The sequence below is a fragment of the Mesoplodon bidens genome, assembly GCF_964165515.1.
Source record: "Mesoplodon bidens genome assembly, chromosome: 3".
Lineage (NCBI taxonomy): Eukaryota > Metazoa > Chordata > Mammalia > Artiodactyla > Ziphiidae > Mesoplodon > Mesoplodon bidens.
The window spans coordinates 20,009,573-20,037,256 of NC_138178.1; the positions used below are offsets into that span (position 1 = coordinate 20,009,573).

The 27,684-nt window shown below is 39.9% G+C and overlaps 1 protein-coding gene and 1 long non-coding RNA gene across 3 annotated transcripts in view; one reads left to right on the forward strand and one right to left on the reverse strand.

Annotated features, from left to right (window-relative positions):
- Positions 1-1,500: 1,500 nt before the first annotated feature.
- Positions 1,501-8,553, reverse strand: LOC308615070. The gene is made up of 2 exons (XR_014015479.1): positions 8,466-8,553; positions 1,501-1,957 (listed from the first exon to the last, which is right to left on the reverse strand). It is a non-coding gene; the product is annotated as an uncharacterized lncRNA (long non-coding RNA).
- A 520-nt stretch (positions 8,554-9,073) lies between these two features.
- The window catches only part of UPF2 (UPF2 regulator of nonsense mediated mRNA decay), a gene marked incomplete at its 3' end in the record, with an annotated part of 99,801 nt that continues 81,190 nt past the window's right edge, over positions 9,074-27,684 (forward strand). For both annotated transcript variants that reach the window (XM_081230096.1, XM_081230097.1), the window contains exons 1-3: positions 9,074-9,148; positions 14,029-14,405; positions 17,250-18,029. In XM_081230096.1, the coding sequence (XP_081086222.1) occupies positions 14,047-14,405; positions 17,250-18,029 (1,139 nt within the window). In that variant the 5' untranslated portion in view covers positions 9,074-9,148; positions 14,029-14,046. The remainder of the gene's footprint in view (positions 9,149-14,028; positions 14,406-17,249; positions 18,030-27,684) is intronic.

A 27,684-nucleotide genomic window follows, 5' to 3' on the forward strand; every position in this document is an offset into this window, starting at 1 on the left:
CATCTTGGTGTTGGCTTTCCATCTTCTTCAGATCCATAAATCTCCCAGGGAGGGTATTTATGGCAGTCCTCATTTCTCAGAACTTTCTGCTTTTAGTCGGATAAAGAGAGCTCCAAGAAGTTTTCTTTCTGCATCTGTTGATTCCCAATTGCCTTCAGCTCAAAATAATCCATATGCCAAAGTGGCATATTTTGAGGTGGTATATTCTAATCCCTTTCATATTCATCACTTTTAATTCTTCTATCAAAATGTGCTTGTGAAAAAAAAAATGTGGTTGTGGTCCCAGGACACAGACTAATAAGCTACCAATCATAGCCTCAAGGAGCTCACAGTCTTAATAGGAAAACAAATATAAACAAATTACTTCAATATAATATCGTTAGTGTTGCAACTGAGTTGTTCACAGGCTGCTATGGGAACCCAGGTAGGGAGAGAGACATAATCTGATACATGTGGGGTGGTGGTGATAAGAAATGGCTTCCCCAAGGAAATAATGCTTGAACGACCAGTCTGAAAACAGTCATGGGAGAAAGAGAATTCTAGGCAAAGTCATAATATGTGCACCAAGGGAAGAGGGGGTCCAGTTCATGCAGGTTATTAACTATGGTGAGAACTCACACCTGTGGGAAATCAGCAGGAAATGAGACTAGATATACAGGCAAGAGCTATTGTATTAAAGGCCCTGCTTAAGGCTGAATTTTACCTTGTAAGTGAGTGGCTTCTAAAGTGGCTTGGCACTAGGGAGTGTGCAAGATGATCCATTTAGGCCAAAATATTAGAACTTGTTTTTTTAAATTTGTTCTACTTTGGGGTATGTAGTATAATGTATAAATTTGTGTAGTATTACATATATACACAGTTTATATCTAAGTAAATAGACATGGGTTGGGAGTATATGCCCTCCTCCCTTCCCCATAGGGTTGTATGACCAAAGAAGTTTGGAGATTATTGCCATTAAAGGGTGTTTTGCACGGGAGTTAAACAATTAGATTTATGTTTGAAACAGTGCTAAGGTCAGGAGGGCGCAAGATTGGAAGCAATTAGGGAGAAGAAAAGATGGTTGCCAATGGTGTAGGTTTGAGTTGCTGTGGGCCTGAACTAAGGCTATGTCAGTGGGGATACAGAGGAGGACCCAGGCAAGATCTTTTTAAGACATACTGATTGCATTTGGATAAGAGATGGTGAGTTGGGACTAAGAAACTATTGCAGGGACTTCCCTGGTGGTCCAGTTGTTAAGACTTTGCCTTCCAGTGCAGGGGGTGCAGGTTTGATCCCTGGTCGAGGAGCTTAGATCCCACATGCCTCGCAGTCAAAAAAACAAAACATAAAACAGAAGCAATATTGTAACAAATTCAATAAAGACTAAAATAATGATCCACATCAAAAAAATTAAAAAAAAAACGATTGGGGAGGAATAACTTTTCCTCTATCCTCTTATGTTCTTTAATTGGGCGTGTGCAGATTAAACTAAGGAAAGACAGATTAACAGGAGAAAAGGCATACAATTTTCACTTATATTTATGTGCATAAGAGTTCTCAGAAAAGAACTGAAACACAAAGAAGCAGTTAGACTCGGGGCTTAGGTACCATCCTAACAAAGGAAAGGGGGCTTGGGTTTCAAGGGATGGCAAATTGTGGGATGTCACCAGGAAATATATGGGGGAACTAAGGGAAGATAAGGATTATTTCAGTAAGATCTGTTTATGCAAACCCATCTGGATGTTGTCTCTACATTTCCGGTGATAAGAGTCATTTTCTTCTTCTTGATGCTGGGGTTGAGGTTGGGGGTGGACACTTTCACAAAGGGAAATCCATGTCTTGCATTTAGGCAGATACGGAGAGTCCCAGAGAACTCTTCCTGCATCTGTTGATTCTCAATTGCCTTCCGCTCAAAAGAATCCTTATGATGAAGACACATTTTCGGGGTGGCCTGTCTGATCCTCTTTAGCACCACTAACTGAAAGAATAAAAATAGAAAAAGAAGTAGATGGGATTAGAGGCCAATATTAAGTTCAGTTTTGGACATTTTAGTTTTGAAGTATATGTGGTATATTTCACCACAGTTATCCCACTGCAAAGACTTAGAAATATAAGGAATTAAAGAACTGAGATCAAGTAGATGACATAGGGTTAGCTTTCTCACCACTTACCCATTAGCTCTCCTAAAGAATACTAAAAATGGTTATTCTGCTGGACAAATAGAAGTGAAACCAGGATTAGAGGTGATATTTATAAACCTGTCATTATTGGTTATGATAGCTGAGAACACAATTCCTTTTTTCTCCTTTTTGTTTTTTCTCAGTTTTACTGAGGTATAATTGACAAAATTGTAAGAAAAGTAAAATGTGCAGCGTGGTGATTTGACTTTTCCCCTTTCTTTTAAGTCTTCTTTTTAGAGTTCACTGTCTTAGCAGGATAAGTCATGCTGGAGTAAAAACTCCCAGGTGCACTGGTTTCACACCAGTGGGAGGGCAAAGAAAGGGCCATTGAAGCACTATTTACTCAAATTGCAAAGCCATTTAGATGACAGTGTTTATTGTTTCCAAAATGATTTAGTAATAGCTAACACTTATAGAGCATAAACTATGAACACTGTGTTAAGTGCTTTTATTTAAATCACCTCAATTACTGTTCACAAAACCCTAGAAAAAAGTACTGTTATCACAATTTTCAAGAATAAAAAGCTGTGAATTTCGAATAGCTAGTAAATGTTGGGCCTAGAATTTGGACTCATGTAGCCTGGCTTCAGAGATGCATGTTTCTTGCTCCCCTTTGTGGTTTCCAAACCAGTTCTCTTCCGTTCTTTCAAGAGCCTTGGCCCCTCTGGGCTTGCTTCTCCTGTCTATGCCTCCTGCTACCGCAGTTCTTCAGAACCACTTTCTTATGTCCTTGTCTGTCCCCATTAATTCACAGAAGTCAAGCTCTTTTGTTACTGTTTTCTTTGCAACCTGTACTCCTGTCAATCTGTTAACCCCATCCAGTCACGCACACACCTCCTCTCCCTTATCCGCCCTCTGCACCCAGCTTAGATCCCAAGATCCCTCTTTATAATAATTCTTTTGCAAACACCCAAATTCCAGTAGTTGTCTCTTTCTCTTTCATTACTCTCATGGAAAAAAAAAGCCACAACCCTGATGAAATCTAATTGTCCATCTCTTCTGGAGAAATTGGCATATGTAGGCTGGATGGTTTTACTTTAAATTCATGACCACAAACCTCAACTGGCTCTGCAGGCAATCTCCACTGCTTTCACACTTTGTAGGGCCCTCCCAGGTACCAAAGGCTTTTAGACCTTCCCCCGAGTCCCAAAGGGCAGATTTAAACAGTTACTAATTCGAGGAGTAAGGGAATGCAGAAACAAAGGAAAGGCAGTCAAGAAACGATAGTGCAGCCACAGGGGCAGGGGCCTGGTTTCTCCTCAAGGGATATACACAATAACCTGATATAAATATCTGAGTTCTTCTACAGGAACTAAGGCCCCCACCCAGCTGGAGGATGGTAACTTCAGGCTGAGTGTAAACGCTTGGATACCAGGCTGGTTGGAACCAGAAGGCAGATTCCTGGAATGCCACCCTGTTACCTCACCACCAACCAGTCAGAGGGTCGTCACACACTCTGCAGCCCTCCCCCCAAATTTTGCCTATAAAAACTCTTCCTTGAGGGAATTCCCTGGTGGTCCAGTGGTTAGGACTCCATGTTTCCACTGCTGGGGGCCCGGCTTCCATCGCTGGTCAGGGAACTAAAATCTCTGCAAGCTGCTCTGTGCGGCCAAAAAAAAGAAAGAAAACAAACAAAAAAACTCTATACCAAAGACCATTGGGGAGTTTGAACTTTTTTAGCAGGAGCATCCTGTTCTCCTTGCTCAGCCCTTGCGATAAAAATTTCTCTGCTACAAACCTGACGTTTCTGTTTGGTCTCACTGGGTGTCAGGCACACGAACTTGGGTCTGAAACACTATTTTCTCCTCTTTTTAAACCTCCCACAATGTCTCCCTCAACCTACCCTTAGCTGATGAACTTGCCTCAAATTTCATTGAGAAAATGGGATGATCAAGGAGGAAGTCCTTCATGGACCACCCCCTAAATCTACAAGCCTATCTGTACACATATTCATCGTCTTTGTCTTCTCTTAGTATCATGCAGAAATGCCCCTGCTTCTATCAAAGGCACTCTTTCTACTTGTACTTTATTTTTTAAAAAATTTCTGGCCTCATCACGTGACACCTTAGTTCCCCGACCAGGGATCAAACCAGTGTCCCCTGCAGTGGAAGTGCGGAATCTTAACCACTGGACCACCAGGGAAATCCCTCCACTTGTACTTTGGATACCATTCCTTTCCATCACAAAGATTTTGCTCCTTTGTTATCTTTTTTTTCTCTCTCTTGCATCCCCAATATTTCCCTTCTTACTGGATCATTCTCATTAGTATACATTCTCTATATCTTTCGTTAAAAAATACAAAAACAATATAAAAGATACAAAAACAAAATCCTCCCTGACTTCACATTCTCCCAGTTAGTTTTCTATTGCTCTTCACAATGTCTCAAATACCTGTCTTCACTTTTTCCACCTCCAGCTTAGTCTTGAACTATTCCAATCCGTCCCCCCTACTTCACTGAACTGCCTCCGACAAAGTCAATATTGAGACCCATGGTGTCGATCCAGTGAGCTCTTTTCTGTCTTGATGTTACCTGTTCTCTCAGTAACACCTGAGACAGTTAACCACTTTTCCTTTCCTGGAGCATCTCTTTTTTTGGCTTTTACAACACTATACCCTCCAGCTTTCCCCTCTCCTCACCCAGTCACCTTTTTAGGGACCTAACCACTATATCTGGAAGTTTTTCAGGGCTTTGTCCTGGACCTTCTTCTCTTACAACATTTTCTTTGATCTCGTTCTTTCTTGACTTTATTTATTTACTGGCCACACCGCATGGCATGCGGGATCTTTGTTCCCTGACCAGGGATGAAACCTGTGCCCCCTGCAGTGGAGGCATGGAGTCCTAACCACTGGACCACCAGGGGATTCCCCCTCTCTTATGACTTTAAATATTAGCTATGTTGATGGTGCTCAAATTATCATCTCTGTGCCAGTACACTTCACTGAGCTCCAACTGCCCATTTGATAACTGTATTTGGATAACTCAGATCATCTAATTCTTCAGGTCTTAGCTTGAACTTTGCATCATTAAAGAAGCCTTTCCTGACCACTGTAACAGAAGCCACCTTACTCTCTCTCTCCAGTTCCTCACCATTGTATTTCTATTTTTTAAAAAATATTTATTGATTTATTATTTATCTTGGCCATGCCAGGTCTTAGTTGAAGCACAGGGGATCTTTAGTTGTGGCATATGGGCTTCGTTGTGGCATGCGAACTCTTAGTTGCGGCCTGCATGCGTGATCTAGTTCCCTGACCAGGGATTGAACCCAGGCCCCCTGCACTGGGAGCATGGAGTCTTACCCACTGGACCACCAGGGAAGTCCTTTCCCTGTTATTTCCTTTATAGCATTTATTCTATTTAAGTTTTTTGTTTACTGTCTATCTTGTGCATTTGATTATAACTTCATTTATTTGACTTTCACTATTTGCTATGCAGTACTTTAAGCACTTTATAAGTCTTATGATCTAATTTGCTTTTTTGACTGACCATGTTTATCAAAAGCTAAAAGAAGGGGCTTCCCTGGTGGCGCAGTGGTTGAGAGTCCGCCTGCTGATGCAGGGGACACGGGTTCGTGCCCCGGTCTGGGAAGATCCCACATGCCGCGGAGCGGCTGGGCCCGTGAGCCATGGCCGTTGGGCCTGCGCGTCCGGAATCTATGCTCCGCAACGGGAAAGGCCACAACAGTGAGAGGCCCACATACCGCAAAAAAAAAAAAAAAAAAAAAAAGCTAAAAGAAAAAAAGAGTAACCTCACACTGCTTCACTTTTACTTTGGTGAAATTAATAGAAGCCAGTGTTAGTAAACTGGTTTTCAACCTTACAGTTTCATGAGAAATTTCTATATGGTTTGCTAACTAGTATCATATTCCATATACTTTATACTTACATTTGCTTAAATACACTTAGGTTTATTTATTTTTTTAAATAAATTTATTTATTTTATTTACTTTTGGCTGCATTGGGTCCTCATTGCTGCATGTGGGCTTTCTCTAGTGGCGTTGGTGTTCAGTATGATAGTAGATAATATATTTACTAGTTTTGTGATCTTGAATAAATTACTTAATATTTCTGTGACTCATTTTCTATACTTACCTACAGGATTATTGTGATTATTAAAATAACATATGTAAAATAGCAAATGCTTGATAAAATGCTCTTCTTTTTTGATCCCTGTATTCACATGATTTCTTTTTTTTTAACACCTGATTTTTTTTTTTTTTTTTCTTTGCGGTACACGGGCCTCTCACTGTTGTGGCCTCTCCCATTGCGGAGCACAGTCTCCGGACGCGCAGGCTCAGCGGCCATGGCTCACGGGCCCAGCTGCTCCACGGCATGCGGGATCTTCCCGGACTGGGGCATGAACCCGTGTCTCCTGCATCGGCAGGCGGACGCTCAACCACTGCACCACCAGGGAAGCCCCTGATTTCTTTTTAACACCTAATGAAAGGCAAAGGATTGAGGAGAAGGATTTATTTATCAGCAGCATAGGTGAATCTTCTTAAGGTAATCAGACAAAATGAGAAAAAGAAAATTTTGATGAGAACTTGGTGGCTATTGCTAGTATGGTGTTTTAGGATACTTCTCTCATAGTTGTTCATCAATGGTACAAAATAGCAGTAGTTGTCTTTCTCTTTCACTACCCTTTAAATGATGGGCCTATTGGTAGTTTTTTTTTTCTAAGTACAGGAGGCATCAACACTCAGTTTGGAAGCACAACTTGTGTGCTAAGAATAAATGGTAAGTGGAAGCAACCTAATTGGTTGCCACCAACAGCTGAATGGAGAAAGATGTGGTATATACATACAATGCAATACTACTCAGCCAATAAAAAAAGAAGGACATTTTGCCATTTGCAAAAACACAATGGACTTGGAGGGTTTTATGCTTAGTGAAGTAAGTCAGACAGAGAAGGACAAATACTGTAGGTTATAACTTGTATGTGAAATCTAAAAAAGAAAACAAAGTAGTGAATATAACAAAAGAGAAACAGACTCACAGATACAGAGAACAAACTAGTGGTTACCAGTAGGGCAAGGGGGGCCAGGGGGAGGGGCAAGGTAGGGCTAAGGGATTAAGAGGTATAAATTCGGGCTTCCCTGCTGGCGCAGTGGTTGAGAGTCTGCCTGCTAATGCAGGGGACACAGGTTCGAGCCCTGCTCTGGGAGGATCCCACATGCCGCGGAGCGACTAGGCCCGTGAGCCACAACTACTGAGCCTGCGCGTCCGGAGCCTGTGCTCCGCAATAGGAGAGGCCGCGATAGTGAGAGGCCCGCGCACCGCGATGAAGAGTGGCCCCCGCTTGCCCCACCTAGAGAAAGCCCTCGCACAGAAATGAAGATCCAACACAGCAAAAATAAATAAATTAATTAATAAACTCCTACCCCCAACATCTTCTTAAAAAAAAAAAAAGAGGTATAAATTCTGTGCACAATAAATAAGTTACAAGGATATATTGTACAGCACAGGGAATACGGCCAACATTTTGTAATAATTATTAATGGAATACAATCTTTAAAAATTGTGAATCACTATGTTGTACACCCGAATCTTATATAACATTGTAAATCAACTATACCTCGACAATTAAAAAAAAATTAATAGTAAGTAAAAAACAGTAAATAGAGGCAAAGGGCAAAAGCTGAACACAAGTGAACCTAGACCTGCGTCAAGGATTTGAGGTTGCTAGTAGCTTATTTTGTGGGCGGGGCGCCGCACATCAAGCAAGAATCAAGACTAGTTCTGCACCTTTGTTCCTTTGGCTCCTGACCAGTCAAAGCCGGCCTGTACTTAACACCCAGTCAGATTCTGTTGGCAAACCCTAGCACCGTTTTGATAAAAATCGGGAGGCCAGATGCACGAGTTCATCAATTTAAAAGAAAATAAGTTGTTTAGATAATAAGTTGTTTAGATAAGCTGAGCCATTTTTTTAAGTTGACTTGGTCTCACATTTCAGAAGAAATGGCAAGACTGGCCAATATTTTAACCTGGTGATTTCATTCAATAATTCCAGGAGGTCATTCCACTGTAATTTTAAAAAGCTGCTTGCTAGAACAGGGTACTTTCTAAGATCTGTATAAAAAAAAGCCCTGGTTCTTCTTCACCCTGGGGTACTTTTAGGTCGAACACCTAAAACTGCTTCTGGAAATTCCCCCACGGGACTTTCTTAAGTCTAGACCCGTTCCTTACCACTTTGTACCTTCCTTACCAGCCATATTCTTTAGCCTCTCCAGTTTTCAACTCCCTAAATCTTTAACTTCACCCCAAGAATTAGTCCAATCAAACTTTCCCTTCTTAGACCTCTTCCTTACGTTAGCTCCAGGAAACTCCCATGAGACTCACATGGCTAAATTTGTCCTTAATGGCGCTCCGTAACTCGCCTACTGTGCCACCACCCTTCCTCACCTCCTGTTAGCTCCGCCCCGCCCCCTTCTCGCTTTCCTCCCCTTCCCCCCCACCTCAGTGCCTGCGCTTGCGCACCTCCAATTCAGGCGCTTTCCCTTTCCTGGCGACCAATCCACTTCCTGCCTCCGGTCCTCGGAGCATTCCTCCCCTCCCTTGAGGTCCTGGCTAGAGGTGCTGTTTGTGGCTGCCCTGAGGATCGCCTGTCTGAAAAATTCGCTCCTCTCATTGAGAGGGCAATTTGAAGCAGTCGCTATGTGTGTGGCACCTATCTGAGTATTTACTCGCGACCCTCCACCCCGGAGCTAAGCTAAGCGCGTGGGGATGCCGGCGGAAGGAAGCCCCGGGCTGTTTTCGATCTGGCAATCGCACGGATAGCTGCTTCCTTTCCACCTCCCTCCGCCCCGCCCCCACTCGCAGCCCGGCCGCGCTGGTGAGTGGCGGGCGGGAGGGCCGGCGGGCGGAGGGAGGAGGGGGAGCTGAGGGAAGGCGGGCCCTCGGCTGCGAGCTAGGTGGGGGGAGGGGAGGGGAGAGCCCGAGCGCTGGAGTTGGTGCTGGGAAACCCGGGGCTAATGTTGACAACAGGCTGGAGGTGAGTCTCGGGGAACCTCCTCCCCCTCCGCTCCAACGATCGGGAGGAAGCTGGGCTGGGGGGCACCGGCCTGGACTCGTACTCCCTGGGGGACCCAAGAGGCGCCTCCGCACCCCAGCGCTCCGGGGGTGGCGAGCAGGAGCCGGACCGCGGGTCCGGCGTCGTCCTCCTCACACCCCTCTCCTCCGGAGGCTCCCATCAACGCGGGAACCCCTGGTCCGAGGCAGGCCGGAGGGGCGGTCGAGGGGATGCCTGCCTCACATGCTCGGGCCGGGCCTCGGGGCCGGAGGCGGGGAGCCCGCCGTGACGGGCTGCAGCGGTTTGGGGGTGTGGAGGAGAGCGAGGGGAGGTTGGGGAAAGCTCTCGGGGAGCCGGGAGGGAAGCGAGGGCGAGGAAGTGGGGAGGGTGCGTGTGTGGGAGGATGTGGAGCGGGGAGACCGGCCGGAGCGTGTCGGGCTCCGTCGGTGAGGGAGTGTGGGGTGCGAAGTTCGGGTTGGGGCAGGGATGGTGCGCGAAGGTGACCGTGGACCCGCGTGGGAAGGGGAGCTGTGGCGGGTAAGCGTGTCGGGCAGAGGCGTGTGGAGCAAGAGCAGGGGGTTGTGGGAGACGAGGGTGTAGGGGAAGGGGTTTGGGTGTATTGGGGCAGGCATTAGTGGGTGTACTTTGTTTTTTAGTCCCGTGGGCTGGTGATTCCTCACTTTGCCTTCATGCCGGGCCTCCTGGTCTTCTCTTGTTTGTTGGCCCTGTTGAAGTAACCGGACGATCGCGGGGTATTTGGTCTCCAGGTTGGCCAAGCAGAGCCAGCTTTCAGGCTTGAGGGGACCGAACCGTCAGTTCTCTTGCTCCCTTGGGCTTGTACGCAGTGATGCCTCAGACCTGAGGAAAACTATTACTCACTTTGCTCCTTTAGCAGAGTTGTTGCGTGTTCATGAGGACTGTACAACTCCTCGAGAAAATCGTTTTTGAACTCTGGTGAAATTTGTAAAAGCTTTGAAAGAGTCCTTTATACTGAGGACGTTCTTTAAAGTCCAAGACTGGGAGGTAATGCCCCTGTGCGGTTCTGCCCTTAGAACATTTTGAATGAATAACCGAGAATGAAAAGAAAAAAACAGCATTCTTTTACTCTGGAGTATTTTCAGAGCAGTCTCTTTGTGATTTCATACATCGTCCATATGGTAGTTTGCGAAGGAATATCTTTGAAAGGGAAACACCCCTTCCTCTGCACTCTCCCCGTACACGCCATTGCTAGTACCTGTTTTGCCAGTAGAGTAGTTTTTACTTTCTTCTGGAAGTTCAGAGTATATTTAGAAAACCAAACAAAATATACAGCCCAAGGGCCAAGACACTATTTTGGGAGCTAGGAAGGTGGTTTTAAAGCATGGCTTCCTTTTAAGGACTGTGTGAATGTAATTATACTCAGTAAAATAGCTTGTTAAGAGCTAATCATATCCAATTAAAAGGTCACTAATTTTTACCTTATTTTGAGATAGAATCTATTTAAAAGTTTTAGTTTTTATTTGAAAAACTTGTGAAACATTTTAGGTAAAACAGATATTTATTAAAGCATGAGTTTATTAAAATAATTAAAGAAATTTGAGTGTTTCATTCAATATAATTTAACACAGTTCAGTTTTTGAAACTTGATGTGGTACAAATGCATACTGATCTGAATCATGTTGTTCGTATCTTTTATTTGTCTTTCTAAATCTTAGAGTCAGGGCGTATAGTGGAAAAGAGCACTGGACACAGAGTTTCAACCCAGCCGCTAAACTAGTTGTGTAATCTAGGGCAGGTCACTCAACGTACAGATTGAGAATTGGAGTAGGTAAAATCTAGTACTCCTAACTCGAAAAATCTCTCATTTTAGGATGAACTTTTTTCAGTGTTCTGTGTGAAAGAGAATAAACATTTGTTGAATGCCTCCCTCATGCTGCTACTGGTTTAGAAATGTAAGAAGTCTGTAATTCCAGAGAGGTAGCAATAGTTCCATTTTATTGATGAATAGACTCAGAGATGTTGCATTGCCCAGTTTCCATAGCTAGCAGTTTGCAGAGTTGGGATGCAAACTTAAAAGTCTGACTGACTTTAAAGCTCATATTACTTTCACATATTGCATTGATGCCTTTACATGAACCTTTAGATTTCCATCGTATTTTTTGTTCACTGAAATTTAGTTCCAAGTGTACTTTGGGTATATGTTTGTAATACAAGGATGAAATGATTCAAAGGAGATACCACTCCCAAGACTTAAGTGTCTTAACTGAGAATCTGTTTTGCCATGCTTTAGAGCAGAATTTTATTCATGAATGACTACTACAGTTTGATGTAGAAGGCACTTAAAAATCTGTTGAATAATTGAGTACTGTGGAGAGTCACAGAAGTTTGGGAGACTCTTGTGCTAATAAATGATGTTCCTTTATGAATTTATCAGATTCCAAGTGAATTTCTTAATGTTTTAACAGAATTTAATATCTAATTTCATCTTCATAGATGAGATATTAATTATAAATTTTGATGCCATTCTTTTTTATATCCTGGGAACTACACTTCCTCGTATCAGCTGAAATGTTGCTTGTTGCTGCTTCACAACAAAATACAAATTCTGTATAAACATTATTTTTTTTTGCATAGAATTACAAATATTCCTAAGTAAGATTATCTTGTTACCTAGGAATTACCTGTCCCCATATATTTTAGCATAGAATATGCCAGAAGTTAAAACATCATGTGAAAACTGCATAGCCATTATCAGGGACTCTTTCTGCTTTGAGATACGTAATTCTGATTTGTTGTAGTCAGTATCTGTTGTCAAGTTTTCCAGCTGACAGTTTCATATTCTAAAGGCTCTTCATAACTTAAGAGTTTGGATTCCACTTCTGTCACTAGCTGTGGGGACCTTGGTCAAGTTACCTGGTCAGGTCTCCATTTACTCATTTATAAAATAGGGAAAGTAATACCCACCTCATAAAGATTTTAGTATCAAATGAGATAATGTATGTAAGATGTTTACTCTGGTACCAGTGAGTAGTAGCTATTAGTATTCTCTCTTTTGAAAGTTTGCTTGCTTTGGGGCAAAGGTGGCTATTTAATTGAAGCTGCATGAGAAATTGATAACTACACTTCCCAGATAATATAAATATTAACAGTATCTTACCACATAAATATGTAGTTATGCTCATATATTTTCATGATTGTTTAGACAGGATTAACAGCCTTTTTTTGTTCAAGTTCCACCAATGGTGTTAACTAAAGCCTTTGGGTGTCATTGTCCAAAAAAATGCATAGAACATGGAAGTGGAGGAGAACAAGAGTAAAAACAGAAAAAGGGAAAGGAAGAGGTGGCTGAGAGAAGGTACAGACTATGGCATGTGCCTCCAGAAATGACTGAAAGTGCTTCTGTTGGCTTAGGTTGTCTTTCTGTGGTAATATTTTATCAGAGGGCTGAAATAAATGCTTTGTGTCTATAAAATATTATTGCAAATGTTTTCTTTGCTAACCTAGTTTTTATTGATGTAATTTAAAACCTATATTTGAAAATACTTAAAGAGTACTGTTTGTCTTTAGCTTGTAAAAAAAAAACTAGGTAGTTAAGTCATTCTATACTTCTTAAATGGAAAGTATTTTGATTATCTTGGGTACAATTTCAGATGATTTAGGAATTAAAACTTGAAGTACTGTCCATAAGAGAAATTATATGAGGACATTAAGTTCTAAGTAGAGATGTAGTTTTAGAAAAGAAAATCATGAATTTTGCTGGGGAATACATTTTTTGTTCCAGAGTTTATTTCCAGTTAACTGTATGGAGCCTGTACTATAGACCAGTGCTCTCCAAAAGAATCTTCTGTGATGATGAAATGTTCTGTATCTGCACCGTCCGTACCCACTAGCCACATGTGGAATTGAGCACTTGAAATATGGATAGTGACTGGAGAACTGAATTTCAAATTCTGTTTAATTTTAATTAATTTACAGTGTAAGTAGCCACATGTGGCTAGCGCAGTGGTTTTCAACTGGTGGTGATTTCCCCCCCAGGGGACATTTGGTGATGTCCAGAGTAATTTTTGGTTTTTAAAACTGGGGAGATACTACTGGCATCTACTGGATAGAAGGCAGGGATGCTGCGTTTAAACTTTGTGCAGTGCACAGAATAGCGTCCCCCTCCTCCCATCCAGAGAATTGTCTTGCCCCAGATGTCCTGAGGCTGAGAAACCCTGGGCTGGTGGCCCTTGTATTGGCCGATATAGAAGAGAATATACAGTTTTTTATAATCATTATTATGTTTATTTATAAACTAATTTTGACTAATACTAATAAAGAGATGAAAGGTCTAGTCCAGTTTGGGATAGTTAACAGTTTTTGTATTAAAGTTCGATAAGGTTAGAGCAATGAGGTGAAATTTATGAGTCTTCATAGGAGGCAAGAGCTCGTTTATGCTCCCACTTATATACTTGTATTGAATATTGTATGAAGTAGTGTCACCAGCATTTCTTAATGGCTGTGAAATGGTGGGGGGGTAAAACTGATTCAGAATGTTTTCAGTTACATACCGAAGTATTTATGATTAAATATGTTGTTTTGAAGTTGACAGTGGTTGAATCTAGGGAATGGTTACATGGAGTTCCTTATGTTGTGCTCTCCACTTCTGTTTGTGTTTGATTACTTCCTTAATAAGTAAAAAGAAAAAAAATACTTAGACATAGGCATAACTAATAATGATAGATATGGAATTTTATCACTGAAATAGTATTCGTTTTGCATGCATTTTATTTAATCTTTCACAATTGCCAAGTTGTATTAATATGTTCTGCTTAACAAAATAGTGTCACGTCACTAAAAAACGTCACTGCATCTACAATGCTGACATTCTTTTACTCTTACAGATTGTCCTGGGTAACATAATGCCAGCTGAGCGTAAAAAGCCAGCAAGTATGGAAGAAAAAGAATCTTTACTAAACAGCAAGGAAAAAGACTGCAGTGAAAGGCGGCCAGTGAGCAGCAGGGAGAAACCAAAAGAGGAGATCAAGCTTACCGCCAAGAAGGAGGTTATTAAGGTCCCTGAAGATAAGAAGAAGAAACTGGAAGAAGATAAGAGAAAAAAAGAAGACAAGGAACGCAAGAAAAAAGAAGAAGAAAAGGTGAAGGCAGAGGAGGAATTAAAGAAAAAAGAGGAAGAAGAAAAAAAGAAGCATGAAGAAGAGAGAAAGAAGCAAGAAGAGCAGGCGAAACGTCAGCAGGAAGAAGAGGCTGCCCAGTTGAAGTAAGAACGTTTATTCTAACTATTGATGTGCAGGAATGGGAAGATTGGAATGTTTTGGAAAAACAGTGATTATTTGAAATAAAACTTCCAGCGTGCAGTTTCTTGAGAGTTGGGAGTATCTTAATTTACTTGTTCTGTTAGTTTTACTGACGAGTGGCATGCTTACAGTGCTTTCATTCTTTAAATTAAATAATAGTAATTTTTTTTTGCGGGGGGGGGATCAAGCCATTTTATTGAGGGGCTTTGGGGGAGGGTCGAAAACCTGGGCGGACAATGAGATCCAATGTCCTTCTCCTAGCCGGGACCTTCGCCACTTCACAGTCGCTGCAATAGTAATCTTTAATAAGTATTTTTTGAGGTGTGGGGCAATCTGGGCTGTTTTTTTTTGTTTTTTTTTTTGTTTTTTTGCGGTACGCGGGCCTCTCACTGCTGTGGCCTCTCCCGTTGCGGAGCACAGGCTCCGGACACGCAGGCTCAGCAGCCATGGCTCACGGGCCTAGCCGCTCTGTGGCATGTGGGCTCTTCCCGGACCGGGGCACGAACCCGTGTCCCCTGCATCGTCAGGTGGACTCTCAACCACTGCGCCACCAGGGAAGCCCCCTGTTTTTGTTTTTTAAAAAAGCTTTTTTCCCTGGTACCTTATGCCATCTTTCTAAGTTGAAAATCTTTAGTTTGTTTTTTTCTTTTTGGCCGTGCCATGCGGCTTGCAGGATCTTAGTTCCCTGACCAGGGATCCAGCCCGGCCCCTGGCAGTGAAAGTGCCAAGCCCTAACCACTGGGATGCCAGGGAATTCCTGAAAATCTTTAGTTCTAAATGGCTGCTATTTGTTGAGTTCTTATTATATGTCAGGCACTACAATTGTATCAGTACATGTCTTCAAGGCAGTCTAATGAAGTAAGCTCTGTGATCCTCATTTTACGGATTAATAAAATGAAGCTTCAAGAGGTTAAATGACTTGCCTAAGGTCACAGTAAGTAGTAGAACAGCTGGGATTTGAACCTATGCTGGGCTGACTTTAAAACTTTTGTCCTTAAGTACAGTTCCACTAATGCCTCCCATTCTTACCTTTATCTAAATCTATTTTTAACCATGTAAATCTGTGCAAGTGATACAATGAACTGGTGAAAAATGAGGTAGTCCTCATGGGAAGACTACCAGGATGTAGCAGAAATGACAGTTGTTGAATAGTGCATGAGCTCCTCCCTTCATATATATAATTTAAAAAGCTGTTTGCAAACATGAATTTTCATGAATCCCTAGAACAGCTCAGCTACCTACTTTCTTACCAAAGTTCTTTTATACCTCTATTTTTAATGAGGAGCTGGAGCCTTGGGTCTGAAAAGCAGTAGTAGTGACCTGTTTTGGAATATGCAGAACCATGATTCTTGAGAGTTTCTTGCTTATTTTCTATTTTAGTTTTAAAAAACCAATTCACAAGGATATTTAATTTCACTGTAAGTTTTGTTCTCTCACCCCTCCTATTAAAGAGCTTAAAAAAACAACAGCAACCAAAACCCCAACTTCTTACTGGGAAAAATTCAAGGATGCAAAAAGTAGAATGAAATGATTTACCACCCCTCCCCACCTACGCAGCATCAACAATTTGCACTTTTTTCCTTTGGAGTATTTTAAAGCATCACATTATTTTACCTGTAAATTTATAAATATAAATAAATACCTTAAGTGTGTGTGTGTGTGTGTGTGTGTGTGTGTGTGTGTGTGTATGTGTATGTGTATATATATATATATATTCATTATATATCAAAGTGTTTCTAATAAAGATGATAATGGAGTTCTTGAGTGCATATACGTAATGAGTTATGCTTTCTTAACGTGTACTCTCACTGCTAATCTTGTGTTTCTGTGTGGCTGGGAGGCTTCCAAGAGATACTCACATGTCCCTGTTCCCAGTGGTAGATGCAACTCTCTGTTAACATATTGTGGCTGTTAGTGGAAAAATCATAGAATTATAGGGTAGCTCAGAAAGATGAAAATCTATTTTATTAGAAATTTATATTTTAAAGCTACATATTTTGGTATCTCAGAAACCTCAAAGTCAGATTGTCTCCACTCTGCCACTCCTGCCCAAGTTATTTTACTGCTTCTACAGTTTAAACATGTCCCATCTTTTTAGTGGAAACATAGGTAGATTTGTTTTTAATTATTCTTTTCAGGATACACTGAGTCTGTTAACCTTTTATTAAAGTGCTCTTATCCTATAGTTCTTCTGGTTCCTATACAAGCTTTCTTAATTACACTTGAATTTTAAGACCTAAACCTAGCAAGTACTTTTATTAATAAAGGTTCATTTAATGCTGAAGTATGGAGAAATGGTACTTAACATCTCAAAACATTTTAATGCATTCTTTTATAATGTTTATTCTTTAATTAAAATATTCTTTGTGGACATTTTTTGTTTTTCTGTTTTCCCAATGCTTTTATTTGTTTTAGGTTATCCTTCCCAAATATATTACTTTGTTTTTTCATATTAAGCATCATGTGTTTTATCCATTTATTTATTTTTTTCAGCTTTATTGAGTTAGAGTTGACAAATAAAAGTGTTTTATCCATTTAGCTTGCCAGTTGGCAGAATGATTTTTAATCTAGTTATTCAGAATCCTCCGCTCTTCTACTTTTGGTGTTATCAGAATGGGTTCTCATTATCTTAAGTCATTAATCAGATGTCTTTAGTAGTGAAAGGGCCTCTTGCATCTTTTTTTCCTCTTGGATTCTGTTGCTTTTCTGATCACCTTTTCATTGGCTTTCACTCTTATAGGATTCATCAGTGATGCTTCAAAATATACAGGGTATTTTACTTACGTGTTTGTTTGTTTTTTATATAGAGAGAAAGAGGAATCCCTTCAGCTTCATCAGGAGGCTTGGGAACGACATCAGTTAAGGAAGGAACTTCGTAGCAGAAACCAAAATGCTCCAGACAACCGACCAGAGGAAAATTTCTTTAGCCGACTAGACTCAAGTTTGAAGAAAAATACCGCTTTTGTCAAGAAACTAAAAACTATTACGGAACAACAGAGAGACTCCTTGTCCCATGATTTTAATGGCCTAAATTTAAGCAAGTACATTGCAGAGGCTGTAGCTTCTATTGTGGAAGCAAAGCTAAAAATATCTGATGTGAATTGTGCTGTGCACTTATGCTCTCTCTTTCACCAGCGTTACGCCGACTTTGCCCCATCACTTCTTCAGGTTTGGAAAAAACATTTTGAAGCAAGGAAAGAAGAGAAAACACCTAACATTACCAAGTTAAGAACTGATTTGCGTTTCATTGCAGAATTGACAATAGTTGGGATTTTCACTGACAAGGAAGGTCTTTCCGTAATCTATGAACAGCTAAAAAATATTATTAATGCTGATCGGGAATCCCATACCCATGTTTCTGTGGTGATTAGTTTTTGTCGACATTGTGGAGATGATATTGCTGGACTTGTACCAAGGAAAGTAAAGAGTGCTGCAGAGAAGTTTAATTTGAGTTTTCCTCCTAGTGAGATAATTAGTCCAGAAAAACAGCAACCTTTCCAGAATCTTTTAAAAGAATACTTTACGTCTTTGACCAAACACCTGAAAAGGGACCACAGGGAGCTACAGAATACTGAGAGACAAAACAGGTGATTTTCAAATGTTTCTCAGAAATGAGAATTTATTTTGGAGCTCATACTTAAAAATTTTAAAGTCTTCATGCCACTGAAAGAACTTTTGGAAAAGGGCTCATTGCAGGTGATTTCTTAACATTCCAGGAAAATTTCACAGTGTAACAATCTAAGTACTCATGTTTAAATGTGAGTCTTCGATAGATTTTGTTTCTGATTTTAAAAGAAATCTGGCAAGTATGTGGTGATTTTTACTTTGTGGATCTGTTTTCTTCCTGTGATTTAAAAAACTTCTTAATGTTGAGGGATAAGTTTTCTTTTTCTGTCACTTTAACTTATCTGCTATTTTTCTGTGTGTTTTGCTGTTCCCTCTCTGTAACAGGTTTGCTTTCATTGTTTTGTATTTTAGTTTATTGATGTCACTGTTGATACTCACTTTTTAAGAGAAAAAGTCATTCATTATCAGTGATATTTTAGATTAGAAATTTGGAAAATAGTGTACCAAAGTAGCTGTGAAAAAATTCTTCAAGTGCAACTATGAATTTATGGGAGTCTTTCTCCTGGGGACATCCATTCAAAATTCTAGAGGAATGTGCCTGATTTAGGCCACCTTTGACAGTTACAAGATACTGTAGACTACTGTGTAGCATCTGCACCTAGAAGGCATCAGCAAGCTAGAAGTTGATGCAGTTGGTGGGTATTATTAGGTCAACTTTATGGAGGGTTGGATTTGGAGGAGGGCTGAAGGGGTACAGAAGGGAGGCAACAGCAGTAGCCTTTGGTTGGATACTCTGCAACTATTTAAAGTGCATGTGGCGGGGAGAACACTTATTCCTATAAGCCTGTAGTTGGGGAGGACGGACTGGTTTAAGTAGTTACCACTAGAAGGTGATTGACTCAACCAGAAAAGACTGCGGTAGTGTATGCCAGTAGTTCAGTTAGGTCAGGGGTAAGATAGGTGCAGAGCCTTATATGGATAAATCCTTGGTGGCTGAAGATCACTAAGAGGTGAGAATTTAAGATGGCAGTGGTGCTCCTTAATGTTTCTTTAAAAAAAAAAAAGCATCCTCGTTTTTTGCTTTTGAATAGCAAGGACTGTTGTTTATTTTTAATTAATTAATTAATTAATTTATGGCTGTGTTGGGTCTTCGTTGCTGCGCACGGGCTTTCTCTAATTGCGGCGAGCAGGGGCTACTCTTTGTTGCAGTGCATGGGCTTCTTATTGTGGTGGCTTCTCTTTTTTTTATTTTATTACTATTTTTTAATTTTATTTTTTGTTTTTGGCTGTGTTGGGTCTCCATTGCTTTGTGCGGGCTTTCTCTAGTTGCGGTGAGCCGGGGCTTCTCTTCATTACGGTGTGCGGGCTTCTCAGTGTGGTGGCTTCTCTTGTTGCAGAGCACGGGCTCTAGGCATGCAGGCTTCAGTAGTTGTGGCACGTGGGCTCAGTAGTTGTGGCTTGCGGGCTCTAGTGCTCAGGCTAAGTAGTTGTGGCACATGGGCTTAGTTGCTCCGCGGCATGAGGGATTTTCCCGGGCCAGGGCTCGAACCTCTGTCCCCTTCATTGGCAGGCAGATTCCCAACCACTGAGCCACCAGGGAAGCCCCGTTTCTTTTTTAAAATTTATTTTATTTATTTTATTTTTGGCTGCAGCTTTCTCTAGTTGCGGCGAGCGGGAGCTACTCTTCATTGCGGTGCGCGGTCTTCTCATTGCGGTGGCTTCTCTTGTTGTGGAGCACAGGCTCTAGGCACGTGGGCTACAGTAGTTGTGGCGCATGGGCTCAGTAGTTGTGGCACACGGGCTCTAGAGTGCAGGTTCAGCAGTTGTGGAGCATGGGCTTAGTTGCACCGCGGCATATGGGATCTTCTTGGACCCGGGATCGAACCTTTGTCCCCTGCATTGGCAGGCGGATTTTAACCACTGCGCCACCAGGGAAGCCCCAAAGTTTTTTTTTTTTTCTTTCTTTCTTTTTTTCCCCAAGTTTTCTACTCTTTTTCCATTTCCCGTGTGTCCTACCTAATACATCACAGCTGATTTTAAAAGTATGTTTTGATTACTTCTTATTGGCTACTTTAAGGGTTTTGTGTTTGTGTTTTTTTTTTTTTTTTTTTTTTTTGCGGTACGCGGGCTTCTCACCGCTGTGGACTCTCCCATTGTGGAGCACAGGCTCCGGATGCACAGGCGCAGCAGCCATGGCTCACGGGCCCAGCCACACTGCGGCACGTGGGATCTTCCCGGACCGGGGCACGAACCTGCGTCCCCTGCATCGGCAGGCGGACTCTCAACCACTGTGCCACCAGGGAAGCCCTGTGTGTGTGTTTTTGATTGTCCTCACAGAAGCTTATAGGGTAGGGAGTCTGTAATGATTTAATCCGGTCATCCTTCCAATGCAAAATGGAATCCATTTTATAGATTATCTGACATAAATTATCCTTCTGAAAACTTCTCGAGCTTAGTGGTCTGAGCCATTCCACTGTTGGACATACCTCTTTGCTAGGAATTCAAGCTGATGTTTAACACCCCATATAATGGTTCCCTTTGATTTACTTCTTTTTTCTGATACAGACGGAATAAAGCTACTCAAAGTGGGGGTCCATGAACTGTTTACCTGTTCACAATGAATTAAGCTGAGAAACTGAGACTAAGCATTTAGACATTTTGATAGCAATTCTCCATTGCCATGATATTGTCACTGTGTTTTATAGCTGTGCTATGATTGGAAAGAAAATTATTCCTTTATGGCAGATAGTTTGAAAAGCACTGGCATGTGACATGTCTCTTCTTTTACACCAGGATGTCTCAAATATTTGCAGACTGCCAAGATGTTTCCCTTTCATCTTCTCCAGGCTAAATACCTCTGGTTCCCTCAGTATGCTACATGGTTTCCAGACACTTCACTATCCTTAGGACGTTTGTTTTGGATGACTTCTTATCTGCTTATGACCTACAATTCCATTAGTTTTTGTAGCTGCCTTGTCAGTCTTGACTTTTTGTTACGCCTAAAGACTAATTTCTCAGAGGAACTGCTGCCCAGCCAGTTCCTCACCTTGAACTAGTGAAATAATTTTTTTATACCTAGTACAGACTTACCTCTTTGAAACTTTATTTAGATACTTTTGGCATATTATGTTAGCCTAATGATAATCGGTGTGTGTGTGTGTGTGTGTGTGTGTGTGTGTGTGTGTGTGTGTGTGTGTGTGTGTGTGTGTGTGTGTGTGTGTGTGTGTGTGTGTGTGTGTGTGTGTGTGTGTGTGTGTGTGTGTGTGTGTGTGTGTGTGTGTGTGTGTGTGTGTGTGTGTTTCTGCTGCACTGCGCGGGCTTGTGGGATCTTAGTTCCCCGACGAGGTATCGAACCCAGGTCACGGCAGTGAAAGCACTGAGTTCTAACCACTGGATCGCCAGGGAAGTCCCAATGATGTGTATATTATTAATTGTACTTATGCATTGGTCACATTTAGATTAGATAAGCAGACCTTTTTTTTGTTGTTATTAAAGTCACGCAAGAAATTTTGAACAGGATCTCGTGTTGAGAGCACAGCTTTGTGGCCTTTTCCTAGAAACTTACTCATTTTAATACAGAACTATTAACTATGGTTGGTTATTAGAGGAGGTTATTTACTAAGTGTAAATTGACCTTAGCATGGTAGCAGTTATTTTATCACAGGGACTGTCCAATTAGATGTAATAATTTGGGGGAATGTGAGAATCTTAATCACAATGTAGAAAATAATTGGCATATAGCTTAATAAGTCACTCATGCCTTAGGATAGCTTCAACTTGAGCAGCCTCTGTAGTGAGGATTTAAATGCCTGACTGAGAGCAAAGAAGACATGAGGAATTGGTTAGTGCAGAGTCCCTACTTGGCCTAATGTTAGTCTCCTTACTTCTAAGAGGGTACGTTACAGTTAAAATGACCAGTTTCCAAAAGTTTCTCCTTCCCAATCATTATCCAGTAGGTGTTTTGAAGTTTTTCTGTATCATAGGAATAAATCATAGGCAATCGTTTTTTCCCAGTAAGGTTTCTCTTAAGCATGATAATGCTAGAAATCTAAGTGCCAAGCTAGTGAGTATTTAATGCTTGTACATAGTTGAAATACTTTAAGGCTTTATTCCATATCTCAATAATGATGGTTTTTAAAAAGTGACTATATTTTCAGTCTATGGATTATAAATGCTCTTGGTCATTTTAATTAACTTGGGAGATGGCACTGTGCTTAGGGGTTGTGAAGTGTTAGTCTGTACTCATTAAAGTCTTTACTTAAAATTTTATTTAACCAATTAAAAAAATAGAGTAATAAAATCTCTGTGTTTTCTTAAAAACACTGTAATGAATGAATGAAGATGGTGACTGAATAAGACCTGTCTCAGCTGTATCTCGGCTGATAGATTTTAGATAGCTACTTCTGTTTCTGGCCCCCTGAGGGATTTACGATTTACAGTTGTCAGCCAGCAATACAATTGACCCTAGCGTTGGGTGAATTCTAATAAATTGAATTTATAAGCTTTTCGTACTTTAAGTACAAAATCTTATTTTTAAAATGCATTTGGTTAAGTGATTGATCTGGGGAATTAATTAATATTTACACATTTAAAAGATCATTTAGTAATATTTGCCAATTTAGAATTAATAGCTTTACTTCTTGCTAAGTTTTGTTTTTTATGTTCAGTGCTCTTTATACTTGAAATGCTTTGTACTTTGAGATATTATTCTCATTAAGGTAATATAACCTAGTATTTTTTTGGCATTTAATAAAAATTGGGTGAATAAATGATTTAATTTTATTAGATGTAACTTAATGTTAATTATGTAACAGTTCATTTCTAGCAGTATTAGTGAAATCATGAATTCAGATATTAAGTCAGAATTCTTGCTTGAATAATTCTCAAGTGTCTTAATTTCTTTTTTTTCTCCTTAATTGGTGGGAGTGGGGGTATGTTTCTCTTTTCAGTACTGGTGAATTATGACCTTCATGATTGCATGCTCAGTCCAACAGCAGTAAATGATTTAAAGTTTAGTAAGGAAGAAAAATGTAGGTAGAATGTAGGCTTTTCCCTTGTTAATAAAACCAGGGAGGTTTCTTTCTTTTTTTTTTGAATTTTATTTTATTTTTTTATACAGCAGGTTTTTATTAGTTATCCATTTTATACAAATTAATGTATATATGTCAATCCCAATCTCCCAATTCATCACCCGCCCCCGCCAGAGATTTCTTTTATTATTGCAAATTCATGAGGCATTACTTTAACAGTGTTGAAACCTGAAAACACATCAACCTGAAATTAAATAGTGTTGCTTTTACCTTTCACATTCTTTCCAGATAAGTTGTACCTTACCTTTACAGGGAGATTGTTTAATAAATTGTGTAGTAATATTTAAGCACTATTAAAATGTTATATCACTGTGCTTTAGACTTAAAGAGGCTTTAACAATTTTATAAGTGCTTCGAAATTGTTACCTCCTTCCAGATATTTTCTAATTCTGAGTCAATGACTTTGACATAGTTGGTTAATAAATCTTTGGGTACAGTTATGCTTAACTATTGCGCTAGTCTCTTTTCATATAAGATTGTACAACATTTGTGACCAAATTCTAAAATGAAACCACAAGAAAATTTAAGTTCTCATGAGAATTTGATAGGGCGCTAAAGGAGATGAAAAGTGAAACCTAGTAGTTTTTCATGGGTCTGCTTCATGGTTATTTTTTCAAGATTTGGCCATGTGTTCTATGTTGTTTCGCATTACTGCATAAGAACAAGGCTAAAATGGATTTTCTGTGGTCTTTTCAAGATTTTTTTCTTTTTTAACTTGGCTAATAGAAGATCAAAATAATACTTGGCATTGAAGTTCTTGCTTTTTCTACAGTGAGCTCTGGCATTTTTTTTTTTCACGAAAATACTGTTTTACATTGATATAGTGCATCAGATGTATGATTTCAATTGATCCTCACAGTACCCTTGAAAGAAATAACTGTATTTTGAAGGTGATAGATCTGAGTTAGGGATTAAAGAGCTTGCCCAATGTGACTTGGATAGCAAATGATAGAATCAGGTTCTTTCCTACCTTTTCATTCTGTATTTTTCACATCTTCCATAGTACTCATTTTCATCTGCATTTAGTGCTTATTTTTTTATTATTATTATTTTTAATGTTATGTATTTTTAAAATTAATTATTTATTTTTGTCTGCATTGGGTCTTTGTTGCTGTGCGTGGGCTTTCTCTAGTTGTGGCAAGTGGGGGTTACTCTTTTGTTTTGTTTTTTTTTGGCTGTGTTGGGTCTTCGTTGCTGTGCGTGGGCTTTCTTTAGTTGCAGTGAGCAGGGGCTACTCTCGGTTGTGGTGCGCGGGCTTCTCATCATGGTGGCTTCTCTTGTTGCGGAGCACGAGCTCTAGGTGCGTAGGCTTCAGTAGTTGTGGCCCGTGGCTCAGTAGTTGTGGCTTGTGGGCTCTAGAGCTCAGGTTCAGTAGTTGTGGCGCATGGGCTTAGCTGCTCTGTGGCATGTGGAATCTTCCCAGACCAGGGCTCGAACCTGTGTCCCTTGCATTGGCAGGCAGATTCTTAACCACTGCACCACCAAGGGAAGTCCTAGTACTTATTTTTAAGGTGTCTAGTAAACTCATTAGCTACTCAGGACTTACAAAGTCAAATCCAAACAAAAGAAGGACCCAAAAGAGAATATAAAACAAGAACCTCAATGTGGGAAGGCTTGCCTTTGATATGCATTTGAGAGACATCCTAATTCAAAATAAGGTACCAAGTGGATAATTTTAATTTTATTTGAGAGGCAGTATAATCCAGTAGTTACGAGAGTGGACTTTGGAGCCAGACTGCTGGGGTTCAAGTTTTAGATGTCATTTACTCATTCTGTAACTTTGGGCAAGTTATCTCACATCTCTGTGCTTTGGTTTTCTCTTCTGTAAAATGGGATAACAGTGGCACTCTGCCTCTGAGGTACATGCCAACAATGCAGTGAACTCATATGTGTAAAAGCATTTAATAACAGTATCTGGCACATTGTAAGTATTCAATAAATGTTAGTTCACCATTAATGGTATATTGCCTGCTCAATCCTTCAGAAAGGTTTTTGAATGAGAATTTCTCTTTGTGCCTTTTTATGATTGTGAAAATTTGTATGTTAAACTTCTTAAACTTTCATGGGTTATTTTAAAAATTCATTTTTAAAAACAATACAAAACAGAATAAACACTATACAAAATAAAAGAAATAGCAAGAAAGTCAGGCAATAACAATAAAAATGAAAAAAATGAAAAAAAAGAAAACCGAATGTCTCAATGCTAGAATTTTTTGAGGCATCTGTGGCTTTTCTTATTTATGAGATATAATGCTAGATTCCAGAATGGACTATTTGAAATTTTCTGTCAGTTTTACAATATTAAGTTAAATTAATATTAAATGTAGGGGGCTTCCCTGGTGGCGCAGTGGTTGAGAGTCCGCCTGCCGATGCAGGGGACATGGGTTCGTGCCCTGGTCCAGGAAGATCCCACATGCCGCGGAGCGGCTGGGCCCGTGAGCCATGGCCGCTGAGCCTGCGCGTCCGGAGCCTGTGCTCCGCAACGGGAGAGGCCACAGCAGTGAGAGGCCCGCGTACCGCAAAAAAAAAAAAAAAAATTAATATTAAATGTAATATAAAAAACACTCCAAAAATCAAGGATCGATGTACCTTAGGGGGTCCTCCCAGATAGTGATATCTCATATTTTGGGTGAAGGAGGTCTACTTTCTTGTTTTTTTATTACAGTGACTAAGACTTGGAATTAGTTTTGTTTTCATTGCTTACTTTTCATATCTTTATGGTACCATTTCCTCCCTGTCGTTCAGTGATACCAGGAGAGAGAATGAACTTGTTTATAATATATTTAACAGTGATACTCAGTTATCTCCAGTTATGACAGGGATTGGCAAACTATGGCCTGCAGGCCAGATTAGGCCCACCACTCGTTTTTGTACAGCTGGTGAGCTAAGAATGGTCTTTACCTTTTTACATGGTTCAAAAAAATCAAAAGAACATTTTGTGAAATAGTAAAACTATATGATGTTCAGACTTCAGTGTCCATAGATAAAGTTTTATTGGAACATAGTCACACTCATTTGTTTACATATTGTCTGTGGCTGCTTTTGTGCTATATCAGCAGAGTTGAGTAGTCGCAACAAAGACCATATGGTCTGCAAAGCTTAAAATAATTATTATCTGGTGCTTTGCAGAAAAAGTTTGCTGACCTCTGGTTTATGACGGTCTCAGAATAATGGCTTCAAAGCAGCTTTGTGTAATAGATGTGTTTCTGAAGAGATTGTAATTAAAGTGATATGTGATGAATCATATCTGTAGCTTGATTTTGCTTAGTGATATATTCCCATGGAATTTACATAAGAAATTTTGGTGAGATTTATACTGATGTACAGAAAAGGTGCTCTGGTCAAAGGTGCTGTGTATATTTAGTTCTCTCATACAGGTCTAAAATTTAATCAAACTGAAAAACTTCCATATGGACTTCATAAACTTATAAAAACTGACTCATATAGTACATTAGCTAGAAACTGTTTCATTTAAATTTCATTAGAACCTCTAAATGACTAGGGATTTAAAATTTTTAGGTACCTGTTATGGGTTCTTTCTTTGCTTGAAGTCTGTAGTCTTATTACATGCTATAGGATTTGTCAGATGTTTAGGAAATATATATTAAATAAGTGGTCGAGGAAAAAATACATATGACTATATAAGTTTTGTGTATAACAGAACTCTTCTAATGCCATTTCATTGGTATCCTGTACTGCTTTCTGAGTGCGTAGTATAAGATTCAATTAGAAAACCAGTCAACCAAATCTAACCCCCCCCAACTATTCTCATTAGACAATAACCTAAACACATATAAATTAAGTAGTTAGGTAAATTAGTACTGTTAAAAGTTTAATCGTGGAATTGAGGTTTTGGGAGGACGAGGAATATCTCTGAAGCTTCAAAGTTTTATATGGTTCCAGGGGAAATGGAAAGGAACTGAATGCATACAAGGGGACCCCTCATAGAATTCAGTCACTTTTAATTTACCCATGCAAAGTCCCAGGCAAAAGTTTGAAAGTGAAGTTGATACTGGAAAAAAGAGTTCATTTTCTGTCCTGATAAAATAGTCACCACCTTGCTACAGCTTGTATGTCATAAATCCTTAGTGAATATTGTATAACCTAAACTGGGGGTATGTTCTTCAGATGACCAGAATGTCAACTTGTTAGAGAAATAAAGTTCCAGGTTCATGGTATTTTGAGATATTTTCCAATTTCGTTTCAAGCTGAAATAACTTTGCATCTTAGTTGTCATTAGAGGTTTTGAAATCCCCTTGGAACTATTATCCCTTTTAACATAATTTGTTTCTGAATAAACTCAAGTTTTTATTAATTTACATTTTTCCTAATAATTGTAGAACATTTTAGAGTAGCCTGCCTTTGAGTATTATTTATTCAAATTATTTAATTTTAATGGCTTTTTTAACTTCAAAAATGACATGACTTCTAATTAAAAGTTCTAACAACAACAACAAAAAAGTTCTAACAAGCTCATTTAAAGTAATGTCAGTCATTTCTTTCATGGCTTGAATATTTTTAAATGCTTGGGTTTTTGCTTTAATTAAAAAAATTCATTCATAAAACTTACTGAAAGAAACTTTCT